Here is a 22,430-nt window from a genome sequence, read left to right on the forward strand (position 1 = left end):
TTGCTTAATTCCTCCTGGAGAAAAAACTGACAGAAAGTTATTCCTCAACTGCTGAAAACAGACACACAAAAACATCCTTAAATCAAAAAATATATAAATTTTCAAATGCAGTCAGTGCTCCAGCTGCCAGGCTAGGGTGAACTTCAGCTTCAGAAGGGCCAGAGCTGCCTTAGAATCATCAGGTCCCAGAATGGTTTGAGTTGGAAGGGATATTAATGATCACCCAGTCCCACCCCCTGCCCTGGGCAGGGACACCTTCCACCATCCCAGGTTGCTCCAAGCCCCAGTGTCCAGCCTGGCCTTGGACACTTCCAGGGATCCAGGGGCAGCCACAGCTTCTCTGGGCAGCCTGGGCCAGGGCATCACCACCCTGACAGGGAAGAGTTTCTTCCTAACATCCCACCTAAAAATCTCCTATTTTAGTTTAAATCCACTCCTTCATTGTCCTATCACTGTTTCCTTGTGTAAAAATTCACTCACCTTTTTTCATAGGTATTTGTTGAGTTCTGGCTTTAATACCCTCCCTTTAATGCTCAGACAGACTGTTTGCTGGGGACACACTAGGAAGGCTCAGCTAGAGCTGCTGGGAGCAGGGACACTGGGGCTGGCTCACATTGCAGCACATCAGCATAACCCACAGTGTATTTTTAAATCCTTCTTCCTGCTCGAGATTTGCCCAACACTTGATCCAAGCCTACAACAGTAAATAAAACAGCGCCAAGAAATGTTTCCCTGAATTGGAAAGAGCTCATTTATTCTGCTAAATTGTTAACATAGTTCCCAGCAGAGCACTGGCCAACTCACACCATCCAAACAACTTGGGGCCCGGCCGGCAGGCAGCTCAGCCCCCGCTGCTGATTTGGGACTCAATCCCTGCTATGCAGCTGCTCTAGGAAAGATAATTTCATGCTCTGGTATGTGTCACCCTCTGCCAGTGGCCTTGGTGCCAGCAAACAGTCCTGGGAGGGTTCACCCTGCTGGAGCCAGCACAGGGGTAACAGCCCAGTGCTTCCAACCGCTCCAGGGCAGGAAGAGCCTGTGCTCCCACCCTCCTCCCAGCCCACCTGGCCATAACCTCTGAACTGCTGTAGTCCTCACTCTGGAAATGATTGAACTCCTCTGCAGCTCCATTCCACACTCACAGCTAGGTTACAGTAGCACTGGAGGTACTGGGGCAAGCTGAGTAGGATGGGAAGGGGAGGAAAATAAATGTTTTGAAACAAAGCTGATGCTTTGATGACACAGAAAGAGGCCCTGAGGTGTCCTGACCTGCCCCTTTTCTGTGTTAAACCCCTTATCAGAGCAAGGGAACTCCTTACACAGTTCTTAAAGAGCCAACACAACACCGAGTGGAAATTTCCAGCTTCTCTTTACAAACTGAGAGGAAAACCTGCAGAGCAGAACTGTATTGTTGTAGCAGGGTGTGATCTCATTCCTAGGTGCTGCTGCTGCTGCAGTTCTCCCTCCTGAGCATCTTCTTGACACAACAGAAAGTGAAAGGGCATCATCATGAGATCAGGCTGAGCCCACAAATCCCCTGTCCCCCTTCTCAACCCCACAAGCACATCTGAGGTGACTCATGGCCACAAACAAAGCAGGTGGAAAGGTTGTTTATTCCATTATCTGTCACCATACCCAGAGCCATAGCAGTACTTTAGAGGCCTTGGATTGCCAGCAGTGACTGTTCCCTGCTAACACTGAAACTGTATCAGCAGAGAAATGGAATTTTTTCTTGGCCGGGGGCATCCAAACTTCCAGGGAGTTTCTGAGAAAAGCTCAGAAAAAGGTGTCTTATTGCATTTCCTGAACAGCAACAGGCTTTAGCTTTGCACATGGAAGTCTGGTCCTGCACAGCCTTTTAAAGGCTTTGTTTCTTCTCCAGTCTCAAGTATGAGTAACAAATTATTTGGAGTGGCCTAATCTTAAACCCCTGAGGACTGAGAGCAGGAATCTCCTTGTTTACACGGGTAAGTGGGCACAGAGGTGTTTGGTCAAAGGTTGGACTTGATGAACCACCAGACTGATTCTGATTCAAGGACACCACTCACACTCCAGGGAGGGACTTTCCAAGCAACAGTTCTGCACCCACTTCATGCTGATGAAAGGAAACACGTGATTTGTAAAGGGCATGTTCAAACCCTTCCAGGCCCTTCCCTTGCAGACTTACCTGCTGCCCTTGTAGGACAGTAGCAGAGGCTACATTGTCCAGATCAACCCCTTCCCCAGCTCATTGCTGGGGAGTTAAAACTCAGTGAGTTCCCTGAATTCTACTTATATCTAAAAATTCTAGATATAAGTCATTCTAGAACTGTCACCTCATACATGGAGATGCTCCTGGCTCCAAGGAAGTTGGAGCAGAGCTCCAGGACACTTGAGAGCTGCCCCACGTGCATCAGGATGCAGGAACCAAACCTCCTTTCTGGCTCCAGCCTGGCAGGGACCCTGTCGGGACCCCCAACACAGGGCCAGGTCCCCAAAGAACTCTCAGCTGCGCTTGCCATAAAACTGCTGCTCACAAGATTCAAAGTGGGAGTGCAAGGGTGGAGTGGGGAAGCCTTATAGGAGTCTCTTCCTCATCCTGAGCATGCTCCTGATTCCCCCAGTGCCCCCAGGCTGACACATGACCTCCACCTCACTTGCTGACTTGGTGCCACCCCACGGGAAGGAACCAACCAAGACTCTTCCAAGCACAGAAGCCACAAGACTGGGCACTTCCCTGTGCCAAGGCTAAGCCAAAGGACTTGGCACCTCTGCTCCACTTCCTAGCACAGCCCACTAAACCAGAGCCACCTTCCTCCATGACCCCTCCAGTCCTGTCCCTGCCAGGACACAAGCAAGCTCAGTCTCTCAGTCCACGGCAGCCAGACACTGAGCACTGCCCAGGGAGAGGGCACATGGGTTTCAAACCTCTCTAAGCACTGCAGGAACTGAGTTTTCTCTCCACATCCTGCGCACATTTTCTAATCTCTGGGGTATCAGAGGAAATCCAAGTCAGCGCTTCCAGGAGCTGAGGGAGGTTTTGATTTATTCTTACTGAGGTGTGAGGTTTTTTGGTTCATTTTTTTTTCTGACCATGAGCTGTGTTTAATTTCTTTAGAGCCATGTCATTGTCCACAGGCACTGTCTTGGCCTGGGCTCCCAGCACAAAGGACTTCCTTCCCACCTTCAGAGAGATGCTCCATGGTTAGAGGGCTGGGATTTCAGACATGGGATCCCAGCATTCCAGCTCTGTCCCCAGCAGCTTCCCCACAGCCAAGGCAGATCCTGCTCGGAGTCACTCCCTGCTCGGTACTTCAGCCCCTCTGCTCGGGACCGGAGTTCCCATCAGTGCCAGGGCCTGTGGCACCACGTGAATTTCATGAACGTGCAATTAAACCCTCCATTAATCTTAGTGCCCCTCATGCAGTTCACCACAGTTAAAATGGTATGAAAATAATGACAGAAAAAAGAAACCCAAACTTACTGCACTATATAGCAGGAAAAGCTCTCAGAGATCCTGGAATGACACGATCCACATAAAAGCACTGGAAAACGACTCTCTAAGCCACAGGCAGGTTTGTCATTCACAAGTATAAGCACAACAGAGCAACACATACATCTCAAGACAATTGTTGCTCTCAGAATTCTTATTTATTAAGAGCAGAAAGGAAATTTTGCTTAAGTTTTATACATAAAAAAGTAAACAGTATTTTTTTTTTCCTTATAGTCTTTTCTACTGAAGAAAATTGAGAAATAAGTTGTCTTTTTAGATAATGTTTATTTAAAAAAATAAAATTAATTGACAAAGATACCACACTATTTTGCATGCCGGGCACCCCTTGGCTCGCAGGACCCTGTTCAGCATGAAACCGCTTTGTCAGCAATGCACGAGCAAAAACCACCCCAGCCTGGCTCCCACCTGGCAGCTGCTGCAGCCACACAACTTAGTGAGATATCTCTGGGTTTTTACCAGCTCAGGTCTTTAGTAAATAAATTCCAAGTGGACACTAAACAAGTATTTCACTAAGAGATGATGAAATATTAAAATTAAAAGCAAGTCAGATTGCAGCTGTAATTACACTACATTAGAAACTTCAATTGGTGGGGATCCATTCACCATATAGAGATTAATTTGTAATCAAGGTAATTACAAAGACAGAGCATTTTCTTCCTGCATGCTTTCCCAGGCTTGGAACCAACAGAGTTGACTACATGGAAAGTTGACTAGGGTGAACTTGGAATTCACTCTCTCAGGCAGGAGACTAGTTAAGGAGTGTTACTGATAACAAAGAAGAAAAGTTATACAACATTAATTATTATAAATTACTTTGTTCATATCTGCTTTTAGCCTTAGTCTCCTACAAGTCTTCATCCATTCCTGTAGAAAGCCAACTCCTTCTCCATTCCCCTGTGGCAGCTCCCATCCCTAGTGGTGGTTCGAGTGCGTGGGGCAGCCCTTGATGCGGAACACGTGGATGTGCAGGTGGGCAGCGATCTGGTTGCACACACTGACACAGTATCGGAGCAAGTCAAACAGGGACAGGATCTGCACAGGAAAAAGTCATCCACAGTTATACCTGCAAGTTCCTTATGTGCCACACAGGGTGCAACAGCCCACACTCCACAAGCACAGCACTGCGGTCCATTGAGCTGAATCTCCAACTCCAGGAATAACCACAGAATCCAGACTGGCTTGGGATGGAAGAGACTTTAGAGCCCATCCAGCTCCACCCCTGCCATGGGCAGAGACACCTTCCACTACACCAGGTGGCTCCAAGCTCTGTCCAATCTGGCTTTGGACACCTCCAGGGATGGGGCATCACTCCCTAAAGAGTTTCTGGGAATGCTGGACTTTCTTCCAGCCTAAGACAAGATAAACTCTTAATTGTACAATCAGAAAGTGGAGAAGAGTTACAGCAGCTACAGAGATACTGTGAAATGCCCCATTAACTCTGAATGGTGATAACCATACACACGCTGTCTTTTCCCACCACCTCAACACAATTTTACTGAAAGGTTAACACTGTTTTTGTACATTAAACTTGTGCATTTGATAAGTTGAATTTAGGATGTTTATCCCAATGGATGCTGGAGTCATGACAGACATTCCAGAGCTTAAGCCACAGCCAGAGCACCCTGGCATTGCCCATCACAGAGACCCTGCTAATGAGGCAGCAACAATCATCTGCAAAATATTCTAATTTAAGCTTTGAATATTTGCTACATTGCTTTGAAATTTTGAACTACCACAGTCATCAAGGTTGGAAGTGACCTTCAAGATCATCGAGTTCCACCATCACCCCCAGAGCCACCATAATCATTCTTAACCCATGTCACCAGGTGCCACATTCAGACACCTCTTGAACACTTCCAGGTATGGTGACTCCATCACTACCCTGGGCAATTTATTCCAATGCCTGATTAATTCTTTCAGATTTTTTTTTTTTTTTCAAATATCCAACTTCAACTTCCCTGGCCCAGCTTAAAGCTGTTTCCCCTTGCCCTTGTGTCCTGGCAGCAGAGCCTGACCTCCCCTGGCTGCACCCTCCTGTCAGGGAGTCATGCAAAGCCAGAACTTTCCTCTAGGCTGAGCCGCTACAACTCCCCCAGCTGCTCCCGGTGCTCCAGGCCCTTCCCTAGCTCTGTTCCCTTCCCTGGACACACCTCAGCCCCTCAGTGTCTCTCCTGCCAGGAGGGGCCCGGAGCTGTCCCCAGGACTGGAGCTACCCCAGCAGTGCCAGCACAGGGAACCACGCTGGGCCTTCTGGACACACCATGGCTGTGACAGTCCAGGTGCTGTTGCCCACCTGGGCACACCTGGGTTCATGTCCAGCCACTGTCAGCAGCACCACCAGATCTTTTCCCAGCTTTCCAGCCACTCTTCTCCCAGCCTGGAGCATTTCATGGGGCTGTTGTGACCTGAGGACAGGACCTGGCACTTGGCATGGCTGACCCTCCCACCGCTGGCCTCGGCCATGGATCTAGCCTGTCCAGATCCCTCCAGAAGATCTCCGTCCCACCCTACCTGGTGTCCTCTGCAAACTGACTGGGAGTGCCTCGATCCCCTCACCCAGACCATCCCTAAAGACAGTGCCCAGGACTGTGCCAACACCAAACCAAGGACACTGTGACCCTGCTCAGCTCTGCAACAGCTTCAAATCTATCCCCCCCACCACTTCCAGGGCACAGCTGGGTATGGGCACAGCCAACACAATGAATTAGTGGCAAAGCTAATTAATAAAATGAGCTTGGACTCACCAGGGCAATCCAGAGGACAATATACTCATCAATAAAGCTGTTAAAATACTGGTCAAGGAACAGCAATGCTGGGCCTATGAATGCTGTGTCATACAGATACATCTCACTCTTGGTCATGTGGGCAACCTGCAATAAAAAAAAGTTTAATAAATAAACATATGCCAGCCAAGGCATAGTGATTTCAGAATATACAAAGCCAAAACCATACAGTTCAAGCCACATTACTGCAAAATACCAAATACTCAAGTGGCAGCAACAGTATTGTTTGAACCATGGTGCTCCAACAGCTACAGAGATGCAAAGTTTGCAGAGAGGCATCTTCTATTAGAGCAGAGAATGTAGCACAGGAAAAAAAAATAACAAGTTTTCCAGCTCACCTCTTCCTCCTCCCAGAAACTAAACAGTGAAATGGAAGCAGACTGGTAACGTTTAAAGTTGAGCGTGGAAACAAAAACTCCCAGCTGCTGGAGCTCGAAAAGTCAAGTACACTTGGTGTTCCTCTCTCTCCACCTCTTTTTCTCCATTCCGTAAGGATCACCACCTCTCTCTGGTTACAATTTGATAAACATTTTTGGTGTTCAAGTGTGCCCTTCTCACGTCCCTACATGCACAGAACCCATCCCACACTCCATCCTCACTGCACAGCACAGCTGGGATGCGACTGAGGACCAAAGCAGGCATGGTAAGAAAGAAACTCTTCTTCCTCTGCAAGCTTAAACTCTTCTTCTACTATGAATTTACTATGAATTTAAACTCTTCCACTGTGAGTCCAGCACTGACTCAGCTCTCAGTAGCCCAACAGAGGCCAGCAGAACTGGGATAGCCTTTGAAGCAGAAGCTGTTTAACCCTCATTCGTTGACACCTCTGCCCTTGTATAAACCTGTTAATTATTTTAACCCCTATTTTCTTCCAATTATTCAAGTAAAACCCTCAGGAATTGTTTCAAACCTCAGCAGCTCCATCACCTCCTCTCCTTCTGCCAAATTTTTCTCCCTTTTGCATCTTATGGGGATTCCAGCCACCTCTGTTCCAGCCCAACTCTTCACATGTGCAAATACATGAATTAACAGCTGGGGAAGGGAGACAAACAGCTCTGCGCTGTCTGGTGCTGCCTGTGCAACCACAGCATCAACTCCACATTTCCACTGCCCTTTCAAACAGAAAAAGACTCTGCTGCACCTCCAGCAAAGCACTTAAAGCAAAGCATGAGTATCTCTTCAGTGCACAAACAAGTGCAAGTTACTCAGTGGAATACCCAGAGAGCTCCATAATCTACAAAAAGTTCTCCTGCAACAAGACTCGGGAAGGTTCTGGCGCACTTACCACCAGTTTATTTGTGATCTTGGCAGATACAAAGCCAAAAGTCAGGATGTAGAGGCAGGGGTGCCTCTCAAAGAGCTGCACAGCAGATTTCTTGTAGATCATTGCAGCCAAGGCGATCACTGAGCCAATATGAAGAAAAGGTGAGAGGACACTTGTTCCCTGTCGTGAGATTAAAGCATGAAGTTAATAAAATGTGCACATTGCAAAGAAACCTCAAAGAGCTCCCCATGTGGTGTGCAATGAAGGGTTAAAAATAAAATCACATTAGAAACATATTTCTGAATGCTGGTGGTAAAATGTACAAAAAGTAGTGAAACTTAAGCATGCAGCAGCTGAGAATGTGGTGGAAACTTTCTGGTGCTGGGGAAAGAAACCAGATTTTAGGCAGCAAGAACACTGCAACAGAAGGTGCTTGTGCAGACACCTCCACTTGTTCTTTTACGTTGGTAATATAAATAATATAGATCTTTCAGAAGGATCAAACTCACAATCTTCTTGACTTTTTTTTTTCTGAATGGATTTTTGCACAGGATTTTTCTATGAACTCTGCAGTGAGGGGTGTATTTGTATAACTTTGTTTATCTCATTAATTCAAAAACAAATATCAAAATACAATGAGTATTTTTAATCAAAAATTTTAAAACTTTTACTCCTAAATCTACAATTCTTACACACACAATATTAACTTGTTTTTTCCAAGCTAGCAAGGAACTGAAGGGAAAATATTTTCCATGGAGGAGGGATTATGTTAAATAGAAACTGGCTGAAGAGCCTCTGTGCTGAGGAGGAACTGGCAGCCCAAGGTACTCACTGCTATAGTGGATCCATTTTTGCCAACTCCACCCGTGAAGATCACACCAAAGTAGTTTGTACAGGAGAATATGGTTCCTGCCACAGTACAAAGAGCTGGGAATATTTTCACCTGAATATTCAGTATTGGAATCTTAATGGAAGAGAGACAAGAAGTTAAAATATGCACAAACTCAAATTTGGGTTAATATTTCAGGTGCATTCAAACACTCCACTTTTCAACACAACATTTGCTCTTCTCTCTCTGCTATACAGAGATTGACATTTCTACAGAGAAAAATGTATTTTCCAAAAGCTTCCATGAAGCTTCCCAGAAAGCCAGACTTATGTTCAGTTACCAGAGAAGAGACACCAAAACAGAGAAATGGACAGAAACCAAGAACTTGCTCTAAATCATCCCAGGGGAGAGAATCATCACCTTTCCTGAAGCTGCAGTCAAGATCAAACTGCGCAGAACAAGAGTCACTTGGGGATGGGTCAGATAAACCCTGCCAAGTACTGGGCCCAATCTTTTGCACAAGGCAAGGCAAGCAAAGAGATCCAACAAGTCAGATCAGAGTCAGTGACCCAGGAGAGGAAGGATGAGGTTGCTAAAGAAGGGGAGAACGAGCACAGGCAGTTTCGAAAGTTTCCTTTGTTTTTTAACAGTTATGTTTCAAGCAGAACAGGAAAAACTAGAAATGAAGAATAGTCCAAAGTAAACCACAGGAAATATATTATGGGAGCAAGTGTTTAGAGATAACCACCCAAAACCTCCCAACTGTATCTATTCAACTACTAAAAGCTCTTTATTCAGGAACTGAAGTCATGGCACTCAACTAATAAATGCTTGGCTCCCCAATGAGTCTGGCCAGAACAGAAGGCCAAAGGAGGTCAAGTTGCTTCTATTTTTCTTTAATTTCACTCTCAGAGTAGCTTTCAGCAGGTAAATCATGGAATATTATGAGTTAGAAGGGACCCATCAGGAGCATCCAGTCCAACCTCTGTTCCTACACAGCCCAACAATCCAACCCTGTGCCTGACAGCATTGTCCAAACCCTACTAGAGCTTGAAGATCATTCTTGAAGATCCTAAGTTTTCTATTCTATTCCATTCAACAACAGAATCTCTTCATCTTTCCAGGGCATGATTAAGAGGCAGAGGAGCTTTAACCCTTCATGCCTTGTTCAGCCCACTCCCCAAATCCTGCCCAGTTTCATGACACTCAAATGTATTTCTCCCTTGCTAAGGTTACCCTGCTAAAGAAAAAAAAAAGACATTTCCTACAAGATTGTAGGGAAAGAGTAAAGACAAGTAAAGAGAAGGCTTGAATTGCCAGACTAGAGCACCACTTTGTAATCATCCATTAATGTCAGGAGGCTCAGGACTCCTCAAGCTCTTCTAAAAGAAGGTACCTGTGCTGGCCTCTGCCTCAGAACTTTGGTATTTAAAGAACCCGGTGGATTGACTTTTACAAGCAAAAGTAAACAGTAACAAACTCCATTACAGAAGTCAAAAGACATTAAGGTTGACATTTCCCCAAGACAAAAGGAGTTGGCTGGGAAAAACACCCTGTGAACTCCCAGCTACCACTAGAACACTGGAAAAGGATGCTCAGGGAAGGAGAAGATAAGGCCACACTGTTGTAACACCCAGTTTGACCAATTTTGGGTTCTTAACACCCTCCTTTCGGCCTCCACAGCAGCTGCATCAGTGCAAAACATGCCTGAAGAAAAAATTATTGAGAACAGCCACATACAGAAATTTGGCAGAGGAAAGCCAGGAATGGATTAAAAAGTCAGCAACTGCTGAATTTCTCTGTGTACAAAATGGGATCAACAAAGCCAAAAGTGGGAAGCAGCAAAATCAAGCAAATATCAGATTACTTTTATTTTTTCCCTCTGAGTACAGGAAAAGAGGGAAATGTTCCTACAAAGTGGCACTGCAGCCCCTGAATTTTAACTTAGAGGACACTGGAAGACAGCTGCAAGGCTTCCCTGTCTGGTATTCCATGTATCACTACAGTCCCTGCAATTATTCTACCCTTCCTGGTGATTCCAGGGGCTTCATCCAAAGTCACATACAGGCAGAACTTCCCAAAACCGTGTCAGCAATGCAGGGAAGCATCACCAGTCACATCTTTTGCAGGCAAATCAAGTTCTCTGTTAAACCCTCTGAGACCAATCACAGATGGAAGGCTGCATTGCTCAGAGAGCTGCAGAATCCAGGTAAACCCTGGGAAAGGAGCATTCCAGGTTGGACAGCGCTTGGAGCAACCTGGTCTAGTGGAAGGTGTCTCTGCCCATGGCAGGGGGTGGGACTGCATGAGCTTTAAGGTCCATTCCAAACCAAACCATTCCATGATTCCAGATTTTGTTTGGGAAGAGGCCAGGCATGGCAATAACCAAGTGGCAGCAGGCAACGGATGGAGTTGGGAGCAGTTGCCAGAGCCAGCATTAAAGCAAGTCTGGAATATTTTGCCAGAAAATTACTGCCAGGATTCCAGAGTACATTTCATCAGTTTTGTGCAGAATTAATTGAGATTTAAAAAATAAAATTATGAGGAAATAGGCCAGAGCAGAGCCCAGCTAAGAGCTTATGGAAGCAGAAGGGAGGGAGCATGTAAGAGACCACGCAAAGAGACACGGAGCAGATTCCTCCAGGAATTCCTGTCACCAATCCCACAAATACCACAGCCAGCTGGGCAACTCGAACCCTGGAGTCCTTCTCACAGGGCTGGATCCCAGCTGGAGTTTGGAGCTGTCCAGATATACTGCAGTAACATCTGCCCAAGGAACAACTTCCAGGGGGCTGAATTCCAGCTTCATATTACCAAAGTGTTGGTGCTTTTTCATATTGCAGACCCTATGGGAAAAAACTCCAGCAATTGCAACACTTTTCTTGCTTCAAGCAGGAAAATCAACTCCAAATATACAATCTATTAAACAAGTTACCCTAAGCTTCCATGCTTTACTCACATGCCCCAAATGATCCAAGCTGAGCCACATTCAGCATCCCAAAGGAATTAATCAGCTCCAGGAGCATGGGGAGCAGCATTTAAGAGGCTTTGAAGAGAATTTACACTACCAGAAAGGAGGGAGCCAGGATGGGCACACACAGTTTGTGGAATAAAAGAAAGGTAATGAAAGCAACAATTGCCAAAATTCACAACTCTGCATTTTGCCTGTTCAGTGTTTTGCTTTTCCCTTGAAAAGTGGAATGTTTGAGTACACAACCACATCTACTCCATATTTCCCCCAAATAGAAGCAAATAGAAAATACCAAACCAGCAATTTTGCAGTCACATCAAATATTAAAGGATTAGAGAGGGCTGGGTGAGAAGGGGTTGTGTGATTTATTTTGCTCTGCAAGCAGTAAGTAACATTTATCTCTAAATGAACAGAAAATCTCACTCATTGAGTTAAACAGAATTGTCATGGGAGACCTGATTAAGGTTGTTCCCTGGAGAAATGCTCCGTCAAACCAACCAAAATAGTTTCATATTTTCGGGAGCTGCCTTAGGCAAATGCTGCTGCAACTCAGAACTTCTGATAGATTTCAAGATTTTGCTGAAAAGGGTTCTTTAAAAGGCTGTTTTAGAGTTATTTAAGCTATTTAATAACAAGAGATCCATTTCTAAGCTCATACCAACATTACTGAACTGTGCCAGAGGTTGCTGTAGCAGCATTTTTCCCCCTTTTAAATTTTTTTTTCTTAAAGGAAACCAAGAACAGGAATCGAGAAATTCTCTTGGTAACACAGAATATTAAAGTATAGTTGCATGGGGATGTTGGCCACACTAATATTTCTGGAAAACTTGGCACCAATAAGTTGACATGTAGCCTCATTTTTATTTTCTATTCAGTCCTACCCACCTTCATTCCCTATAGATGGTATTTACTTTGAATTAATTAAGGGCTTTGGAGTTTTAAGCCTGAAAGCAAGCAGCAAATCAGGATGGCCACAATTAGCTCATTTGGGATCCTCTCCACATACTGTGGCTTCACTGCTTCCATTACATAGAGCACATGAGAAATTCATCCATTTGGGGTGAAGCTTTTCAGGGACTTTTGACCATCTCTTGGTGTTACTGAAATCAAGATTTCTTTCTCCTTAAGAATTGCATTTATCAAATACAGAGAGAAGATCAATAACCAGGAAGGAAAACAAGGAAAACCTTTCATGACATCAATACTTTGGATTTTATTTCCAGTAAATTTATATATTTTTAATTTATGTATGCATATACATGGTTTTCTGTGGGCAATGCCATTTTGATAGCTCAATGTGGCTTCACTAATACTTACTATTGTATTACTATTATTATAATTATAATTATTATTAAACTGTCAGCTGACATGGCCTGGTGAGCCTATATCAACATATCTGTATTATATATAGATATATACATAGTCACAGATATAAATAAAAGAGCTGCAGCCAGGCTGTGCCAGCAGCTAATTTAACCAGAATCATCTTAGTTTAAAAGGAAATACCTGACAAGTAGGGGTTGTCTCCTTACACAAATCAAGAGTCATCAGCCACATTCAGGCCAAATTATCTACTGATGGCTCCCAGCTGCTCTCCAAGAGTTCCCCCAAATCCTCATCTCAGTTTAATATTCCTCCACTTTTTGTTGCATGAAATTCATTCAGGTTTTGGCCAGGATTTCACCAAAGGTTTAAGTTCATGCAATGTTTGATAGCTTTTTACCTGCATGCACAGGGTATAAAATAACCTTGTTTTAATGACTCTGGTACAGCCAGAACCCACAGTTAATTCTGTGGGATCTGAATTCAAAAATCTGTTTCCATTTATAAGGAAAAGTGAAACCTTCCTGCAGAAGTGAAACTGTCTCAAGATGTGCAGGAGTCCTTCAGTGACCACGGGACTATTACAAAGGATAAAATAAGAACACGAGCAAAATTACCAGAGATTGCCAAAAAGGTGGTCCTCCAATCACTGCCAGTAAATGCATGATTATTATGAAGATTTGTACTTCAGTCACATCAATTCTGATTAGGTATAAAAAGCCAAAAAAAAAAGCAAAATTATTCAAAGCAATTTCAAGTCAGTTATTCGCAAGCTCAGCAGCACAACTCTGTCATGCACAGTATAAAGGCTGAGGAAAAGCAGAAAAACTCAAGTAATTTAGAAGGCAAAAATGTATTTAGTTTTATTGTTCAAATTAAGAGCAATGTTGTGCTATAATTTTGTTTTACTTCACAGTGCAATAACAGAAATCCATTTTATTAACCAGAAACATTGGAACTCTTCACTGCCCAGTGGCAGCTGCAGAAATAAATACTCAGTTTTAACCTTGTCCACCAAAAAAAAGAGAATTTAGTACAGATGATAAAATTCTAAAAATGTATTTTTAACCCCTATTATATTCCCTACCCTATCTTAATATGAATATTCTCTGAATAGCATCAAGCTTTGAAAAGAAACACAAATCTTTAAAGGGTTGATGGAAATGGTGCAGTGGCAGCAAGAAGAGAAACCACTTCTGGTTCCAGCAAAGCCAGGATGTGCTGCAGGAAGAATGGGAGAAAACAGGGAATTTACTGCTTTGTTTTAAAGAGCATGTAAAAGTCTTGGAGGTAGAAAGAGGGGAAAACAGGTGTACAAATGAACATCAGAAACAGGAGTATATAAAAACACAAGTGAAATGAAGAGGATGGGCTTGCTGGTGGGATATATATATGGGGTATATATACACTACATATGTTACAAATAGGTATACACACACATACACACACTATACATATATATATATGTATATAGATCTATGTTATATATAAAAAATATGTTACATATAACATATCTATTATAGGCACATAATAGTATTTTGCACTGAAATGCTACATCAAAAATAATCTTTCAAGTCAGTTTGAAACATTTCTGGCTTATCTATGTTTCCAATTAGATAGTTCTACCTAAAAGACTTCAAATCCCTTCCTGCACACACAGGCTTTGCTGAGACAAAACCCTGCTGATATCACGTGCACAGGGAAGAAGCATCATGGGGTGGGCTTTCCTCTGTCTGCCTTAAATGAGCTGCAAGACCATGGAACTGATTTTAGTATCAGCTCAGTGCTTCTCCGTAGACTTCGTTTCAGTTTGGGAGTGGATCCTCTCATTTGAGAATCTCCAGTCTGGTCAGCAGCAGAGCCATACGCACAAGGGATAATTCCGAGGCTGCACCTAAATCCCATGGCAGACATCCCCCATGGCAGGGGTTGGAATGAGATGAGTTTTAAGGTCCTTTCCACCCCAACCCATTCTGTGATTCTTTGCTTTGCCAATTTGCTTTCCACTACACAAACCTGGAGACGGAACATCCAGGAAATAACCTTCAGAGCCCTCCTATATTCAATTTGCTCAATAACAATCCTGCAAGGCAATCACAACTGTCTGGGGAAAAAATTAACTTCCACTGAGGAAAGAATGTTCTAAAATATCTGTTTTCAGTCCTGATACAAACAAATGGAGCCACTGAGGTACTTTGCAGTAAAAAAATAAAAATCCTCAGCAGAGATACACAAACTAACTGATTTAATGCAAATTGCTTCCTCCCAGCCCTTGGAGTCAGCATGGAAATGTGTTCTCACTGTGTCCAGCCAAGGAAGGGCTGGATCAGCTCCATTCCAGGAGTGCAGGAATGTGTTTTAGCCCATTTCACTACTTCTGTCAATCTCCTAAAGAACAGAAAGAAACTGAGAAAGTTCACAGAAACAATGACTAATAAGTCACGGAGGTAACTCCAATTTACAGCTTTCCTCAGATAGGAAACCAGGTTTCTTTTGGCAGCAGAAATCTTATGCCCAATAATGTAATGTCATGTATGGAAACCCAAGTTATTCTGCCAGACAAACCTTTGCACGAGACTGAGAGCCCAACAAATACATGGGGAGCAGTGCCTGGACTGAGATTAGGGAAACAGTTTTATCTTTACACAGCCATGGCACAACCTTCACTCCCCTGCCCAGGGCTCTGCCCTTCTAAATCAAACAGAAACAGCATCAGGCAGCCAAGGATATTTGTTAAAAACTCACCCCTGACTTACAGTAAGAATATCCTGCTGTAGAACAAATACAAGTCTTAACTTCAGCTCTACCTCAATATTCTGTATTTTTAATACCAAATGGCTCCTTAAAACAGAAGACAAAAGCATTAAGACCTACTGAGGAGAAACTAAACACCAAACTATCACCTAAACAAAGCATAAATTCTTAATCCCAAGGAAGAAAAAGGCCTGGGAACATCCCATGCTCATTAAAACCACAGATGACTTAAAATTATAGGCTTGGTATCAGTAAAGCATATGCCTGATGTTGGAATTATTCACTGAATTTTTATTTTTTTTTTTTGAAGGATGTCAAGTGGCTTCTGGACAGAAATCTAAGAATACAGAAATCCACAGGCAGCTCCTCTAAGCTGGACCACAGAAGAGAACAACATCTGGAAGCACAAGGTGGTGAAAGGGGCACACTGATCCTCTCTGGGTTTAACCTGAATTCAAGGTAACTGTGTGACCACAGCATGAACCAGATACATCTATGATGCTGCTACATGGAGCAGTCATCCCAAGTTCCTTAAAATCTGACCACTTTCTTCCCCCAAAAACACCTGCTCAGCCCTACGCTCTCTCTCGTGCCAGCACCATCTTCACCCTCAGTAGGGTCAGGAGATTGGCTTGGCTAAAACAATCCACCCAAAAACGAAGAAATTCCTGTCCTAATTCCCAGCCCATCAGCTCTCCTGGTGTTTTTTTCGTGACCTCAGAAATGCTGGGAGCCACAAGGAAAGGGCAGGGAAGGTCTGCTCAGCCCCTGGAAGCCACACAACCCAACACTGAGCCAGTGGGACTTGATAGCTCCAGAGAGGGGAGGAATAAATAGGAATGACAGACAAGTGGATTGCTACCAGCCTTCATAAAAGTCCTAAACAGCCCCTAAAGTGAAAAAGAAGTGAAAAAAATGCCATTATAAACCAAATCAACAACAGATTCGTTAAGAGAGACGTGAGCAAAGCAATATCCGCACTGCCTGAAAAGCATTAACACATCGGGTGATCCAGAGGACATTCCTAAATGATTAACTTCAATGTATGCATTGTATCCAGGTAAAATAAGCTAGCAATCAAAAAAATCTATAAATTGCCTAGGTCACCATAGCACTTTTAAACTCTGGTAGAGCTGGGAAGTACCAAATAAATGGGAAGGCAAAAGCAAGGCTGCAGGAAAGCACTTGCTCCACTTGGAGGAATGTTGGAACCCAGGGCACAGGGAATATTTCTCTGCCTGTCCTGAGAAGTCCTGATCCCCAGGAGAACACTGCTTTTAACCTTCCTCCATGGAGAAAGCTTCCAAGACTTTGGGAAGAATTGGAATCTATGAGTGTGTGAAGTTTATCACAGGGTGAAAAACTTAAGAGTTTTAGGTTTTTAGTATGGAGGTAGATAGGAGACAAGAGAGAAGATTTTGGGTGTTGTCTGATCTCCTTCTTGTTCTTCATCTACTCCATTTTCTGCGTTGGGAGCACAGGGTGATTAGTTAAAAAGAACCGCAATGCAGATGCTGCGTAGACAGAAAAATAATTAGTTATCGGTAGAAAGGTAGAAATAAAATACGTTCTAAGAGTTAACTGGACAAAATAGCTTTAAAAGACCTTGAATCTCTGTGTCTTGTGACTTTTGGTGCCTTCTCTTTGTCAGGTAAGTTTAAGATGTACAAGGCGTACAGAACTTCTGATAAAAGAAAAATAAACAATAACCTGAAGACTGAAAAACCAAGAGTCCCGCCCGTCTCTCATTCCTAGCACAGAACTTTTTAGGGGTCTCCCCATCAGGGGGACCCATGAGGGAGGTTTCTACAGAGGGAGGCTGACCAATGCCTTTGTTTTTGAGGGAAAATACATCCAACTTGCTTTAGTGGATGGGGAATTTATTTGCAAAGCAGGGTGATAATGTTCCTGCTTAGATATGACATCATTAGTACTGTATTTTATTCTACATCAAGTTCCATTGCATAGTCAAGTGACTCTCCCATAGTAAACATTAGAGAAAACACAATTTTGGAGCAATGGATCATGTATCAAATTATAGTAAAAAACTAAGGGAAAAAAAGCAGAAAATAAGGGAAAGGCCTTTGTTCCTGCAGACTGCCTCATTTAATTACTATAATCACATTTAATTACATATAAGCAGGTACCACACACAGAGCTGTAAGAAAGCAAAACCTTTTCAAAGTAAGAAAGGAATCAGCCAGTTCAAAGATTCTATTTTCAACTTCTGTTTGTATTTATTTACTCATTTAAATACTACAGTGGAAATCCTAAGAAAAAAACAAATGGTAAGAGCAAGCAGCATGAATTCTGCAAGAGATTCTTAAAGCCTCTGAACTGGGATATTTTTATTATGTGGGTTATTTTCAGGCATCACTGGAGCCACACTTCCCCCCAACCTGACAGCTTTGCTGCCTGATGTTTCCTGATAACTGAGTCATGTCAGCACTGCCCAGACACTGACACTGTGCACATTGTGTGGAAGATCATTAAGCCCCACGAAATGAAGAAAATGAAATAAACCCTTTTCCCAAGACATTCCCACACTACAACAGATGGACGGAAAGTTATTGTACAAGTTCAGCGGACACAAAGAATCAAGTTCTAAAAATCTCTTCTTCAAATAAACCAGGGACTTTTTCATCTTCTATAAAATAAACAGAAGACCCTGTATTGAGGTTTAAGATAAGCAGGAACATCCAGGCAAAGAACAAGAACAAAGAGCTGATGCTGACAACAGAGCAAAAAGCCCAGACTCAATATTTGACAAACTAAAATGCTCAGGCAGAACATCCAGTAGCAAGGTTGGGGAGAACACTCACAATAATGCTCAGAAGTACTGATTCTGCAGCAAAGTGACATTAGGGAAGAAAAAAAACCAGCAGCACTGTAGAAGGCAGGGACAGGTTCAGGCAATATCAGCACTGCACTGGGGGTGACCACAGGGTGAAAACCAGAACACCTAAGGATTTCATTCAAATGAATTCAGAGAAGCATAAAAGTTGAGATTTTTTAAATGCACATTTCAACCCTCACTCCCTATCTGTCTAAATTCACAAGACAGGAAAGTTCCTGCAGAGCTTCCAGGGGCAGCTGCAATTCCTGTGGTGACACTGCCATCCATGGATTCTCCTGCACACACTGCAGTGTTTTCCTCCATTGATCCTCCTTACCCTGTTGTGACAACTTGAGATGCAGATTATTTGCCAGTCTTCAAATTTGTACAGCCTTCCCACATAAGAGAAGATCCAGAGAACCCCAGCATGGTTTGAGTTAGAAGGAATCTCAAAGCTCACCCCATTCCACCCCCTGCCATGTGCAGGGGCAATTTCCACTAGCCCAAGTTGCTCCAAGCCCTGTCCAACATGGCCTTGGACACTTTTAGGGATGGAGCAGCCAAAACCTCTCTGGGCAACATGAGCTAGGGCCTCATCACCCTCACAGGGAGGAATTTCTTCCCACTATCCCATCTATCCCTGCCCTCTGGCACTGGGAAGCCATTGTGCCTTGTCCTGGCACTCCATCCCTTGTCCAAAGTCCCTTTCCAGCTCTTCAGGCACAAGAAGAGGCTCTAAGGTCTCCCTGGATTCTTCCCTTTTATGGGTTGAACATCCCCAGCTCTCTCATCTTTTCCTCATAGGAGATTTCCATCCCTCTAATCACTTCTGTGGCCTAATATTGTGAGGAACATTATTATTTTAACATTTTGTTTTCTATAAAATGCTGAGCGGTTTCCAGATTGAATCATCCTCAAGACCTTTATTTGCAATTCCTCTATATTGTTGTGCTAAACTGTATTAAAACAGCCCAATTCTGGTCTTTGAAAAATCACCAAGGCAAAATGTTCCAAACCAAAGTCACATTCCATCAGTACAAGAGCTGCTGGGTGACACTACAGAGCCACAGGGAGAAGGAGGCAGGGCTGAAACTCTGGCACTTCAAGGGTGAATGTGCAGAATAATGGAATAAACCTATTTTGATTCCCAAAATATTTTTATTTTCCAGCTTTTTAAGCCTTCAGGTTCTTCTAAATAATTTCCCACTGGGAATAAGTAAACTTCATCAACAATTTAAGACATTTTCCCCTCCTTGGTGAACATAAAACTTTCCTGCCCAGCAAGTACAAGATTTAGCTGTGCTGCAAGAATTTGAAGCTACTCACTTCATACTGTCCCAGCTCCTGTATAATTTTCAAGACAAGGTTATATTATTAAATTTTCTCAGTACAAATGTTTGTCACATGAAACAGCCAGAGTATGAATATACATTTTTTGTAGCTTACCCATCTGAGATGTGCAATAATGACGTAAAAATCTGTTCTGCCTGACATCTGAGTGTGCAAATAAGTCATTATGCTTGGTGTGTCTGAGTAAACCACTTGGAAGCAGCAGCATCTTTAGTTATGAGTTAAGACTAAAACTAAAGATGCCAGAAGGCATCTGAAATCACTCATGCAAGAATTTAAAAAGATTTAAAAGTCTATCCTGTAACTCAGTGCCTAAAACTGGGTTAAAATAAGTGTGTGAGGAGACCTGTCACAGGCAACACCTGGGGTTCTGTCTCAGGAGCCAGTGACAAGAGACTGAGGGACGGGAAAAGGGGGAAGAAGTTCCTCCTTGTGCGGGTGGTGGGGCCCTGGCCCAGGCTGCCCAGAGAAGCTGTGGCTGCCCCTGGATCCCTGGAAGTGTCCAAGGCCAGGCTGGACAGGGCTTGGAGCAACCTGGGCTAGTGGAAGGTGTCCCCTCCCACGGCAGGAGGTGGAATGGGATGAGCTTTAAGGTCCCTCTAAACCAAACCATCCTGGGATTCTGTGAAAATGCCCTGCCTGGCCCATCCCCACACCCTACTCCCCAGCTGGCTGTAAAACCAGTATCACCAGTATCTCCTGTGGTGGCAAAGGCCTCGTTTGCAGGGAGGGCTGCAGATGGACATCTTTGGCAGCTCCAGGTCCTCTGCACCTGCCCTTCCTCTCTCTTCCACCCCATGGTAAATTGTCCTACTCCCGTTCAAACCATTTCCTTTCATCACCCAATCTGAGTTATTTCCAACCCACAACCATCACACCAGGGAGTGATTTCAGAACTATGTGATTTTACAATTTTTTCCACCCTAAGTGACTCCTTGGTTAGTTGATATCACAGGCTAAAATCTTGATTTAAGCTCTTCCTTCCTTTGCATTACTGCTTCCTAAATTACCATTTCCTGACACTACTTCCAGCCTTTCATAGATTATGAACAAAGTATTTTAAAAATTAAGTCACTGATGTCACCTGACTCCCTTTAGAGCCACCCAGTTCCAAGGTCAGCTGGAGAGACGTCAGGATTTACCAGTGAGCTGATGGTGCTGCATCTAAAGCAGAACTGGTAATTCATCTTCCTAAATAACCTCCTGAAAACAGAGATTTTGCTGAGCTACTACATGAAAAAAAAAACAAAACAACAAAAAAAACCACAACAACAAAAAACAAAACAAAACAAAAAAAAAAAACTATTAGAAAATAATTAGCATCAATATAGGTTTAACAAAGGCTATGCAAACCAACCACCAAAAAAATAACCTCACTTTGGTTTAACATCTGATGTAGTTCTAAGAAAGAGATCAAAAAGCTATTCTTATATCCTCAAATATTTCAAGGAAAAGTCCAGGCTAAAAATTCATCAACAATAATCATAATCTATTATATATTTCAAGGAATCCAATTAATTCACTTTTAATGACAACATTTTATTGGGAGGGACCTCACCCACATATAATGTATCAGCAAAAAAAAAAAAAAAGAAAAAGGAGGTGAAATAAGGAAGAGAAAGTCCTTTTTAAGGCTAGCAAATGAGAGGGGAGAAGGACTTATTCAGCACAGACATAAGGAAAAGCATTTTAAAAATAAAGACAAGCTGGAAAGGAAGTTACTTCTTCATGAAGCTACAAGCACAGGGATCAAGTTGAACAGCTTAAACCAGACATTTTTAACCAGACTTTTTAAGTTATTACACAAGACACAGTTCCCTGAAAGAGCCAAGAAATTCTCCTTTTTTTGGTGGAAAGGTATCAAAATGGCAGCAACAAAAGAAGCTTTTTTAAAAAGTAGTTCCAACAAACATTACTCTACACCCACACTTAGAGCTGCTTCCACAGCTCTGCCTGGCTTTTAGGTGAAGCCAAAACTGTGATAAAAAGTTTGATTTAAACTTTTGTTGAACAGGCAGGTTTCCCTTTGGTTTCAAATAAAATGAGATGCTTTCAAAAAAATTTGTTTCCAGTTAAATCAAATTCTTCCTACTCGTTAAATATTTTTCCCGCTCGTGTTAAACATGAAAACACTGGTGAAATCCCCTGTAGGAGCTGCTTTCCACAGAGCAGTGCATGACAAAGGTGCTGTCCTGCTCAGCCCATGCCGCTGCCAAGCAAAGGCTTTACCGTGTAGTTCCAGAATGAGGGCCCCAGCGTTCCCGTGAGGAGCTGGATGGCTACTGTGCAGAGCATGGACTCTGTCACATCAAATCTACATGTGAGGGAGAGAAACAGTTCAGAACATTGCCCTGAGCACTCCTCGGAAGGGGAACCATTAGACATCCTCAGTCAGGCTAAGGGACAAAATCCAGGGTTGGGATGATTCAAAGGGCAATTCAGGGTAGGGATTAACAACTACAAAATCCAGGAGTATTAATGAATTAAGAAAACCATTCTAATCCACATAGTATTTTACACATTTAAATCTCCATTCAGAACTTCTGCAATTTACAGTTTTACTGTACCACTCCAACACATGAGGAAAAACAATCATTCGGTGTGTGCATGAGGGAATAAATGAAATTCCTGGCTCTGAGTTATGGTGAATAAAATCCATAACCAAGCACAATCCAGGACTCTCATCTCCTGACCTCATGCTCGTGTCTGCAAATGACACTGAATACATGAATTCTTTAGCTGAAGATGTTCCTGCATGTTTCAATGGAGCAGAAATGCAGATTGTATTTCAGTTTGACACCTCTGAGGGAAAGGAAGACGTTTCACC

General features: G+C 43.2%; 2 protein-coding genes across 5 annotated transcripts in view; one reads left to right on the top strand and one right to left on the bottom strand.

Annotated features, from left to right (window-relative positions):
* Nucleotides 1-22,430, top strand: part of DRAM2 (DNA damage regulated autophagy modulator 2) — a 146,839-nt gene that overhangs the window by 94,448 nt on the left and 29,961 nt on the right. The window lies entirely within an intron of this gene.
* Nucleotides 3,738-22,430, bottom strand: part of CEPT1 (choline/ethanolamine phosphotransferase 1) — a 33,278-nt gene continuing 14,585 nt past the window's right edge. For 2 of the 3 annotated variants that reach the window (XM_068173186.1, XM_068173187.1), the window contains exons 5-9: nt 13,281-13,365; nt 8,373-8,504; nt 7,562-7,720; nt 6,238-6,363; nt 3,738-4,525 (exon numbers count right to left, since the gene is read on the bottom strand). In XM_068173186.1, the coding sequence (XP_068029287.1) occupies nt 4,406-4,525; nt 6,238-6,363; nt 7,562-7,720; nt 8,373-8,504; nt 13,281-13,365 (622 nt within the window). In that variant the 3' untranslated portion in view covers nt 3,738-4,405. Of the gene's footprint in view, nt 4,526-6,237; nt 6,364-7,561; nt 7,721-8,372; nt 8,505-13,280; nt 13,366-21,832; nt 21,918-22,430 lie in introns of all 3 variants that reach the window. The other variant, XM_068173188.1, reaches the window with a different exon arrangement.

The sequence above is a fragment of the Anomalospiza imberbis genome, chromosome 26 (assembly GCF_031753505.1).
Source record: "Anomalospiza imberbis isolate Cuckoo-Finch-1a 21T00152 chromosome 26, ASM3175350v1, whole genome shotgun sequence".
In the NCBI taxonomy this organism is placed as follows: domain Eukaryota; kingdom Metazoa; phylum Chordata; class Aves; order Passeriformes; family Viduidae; genus Anomalospiza; species Anomalospiza imberbis.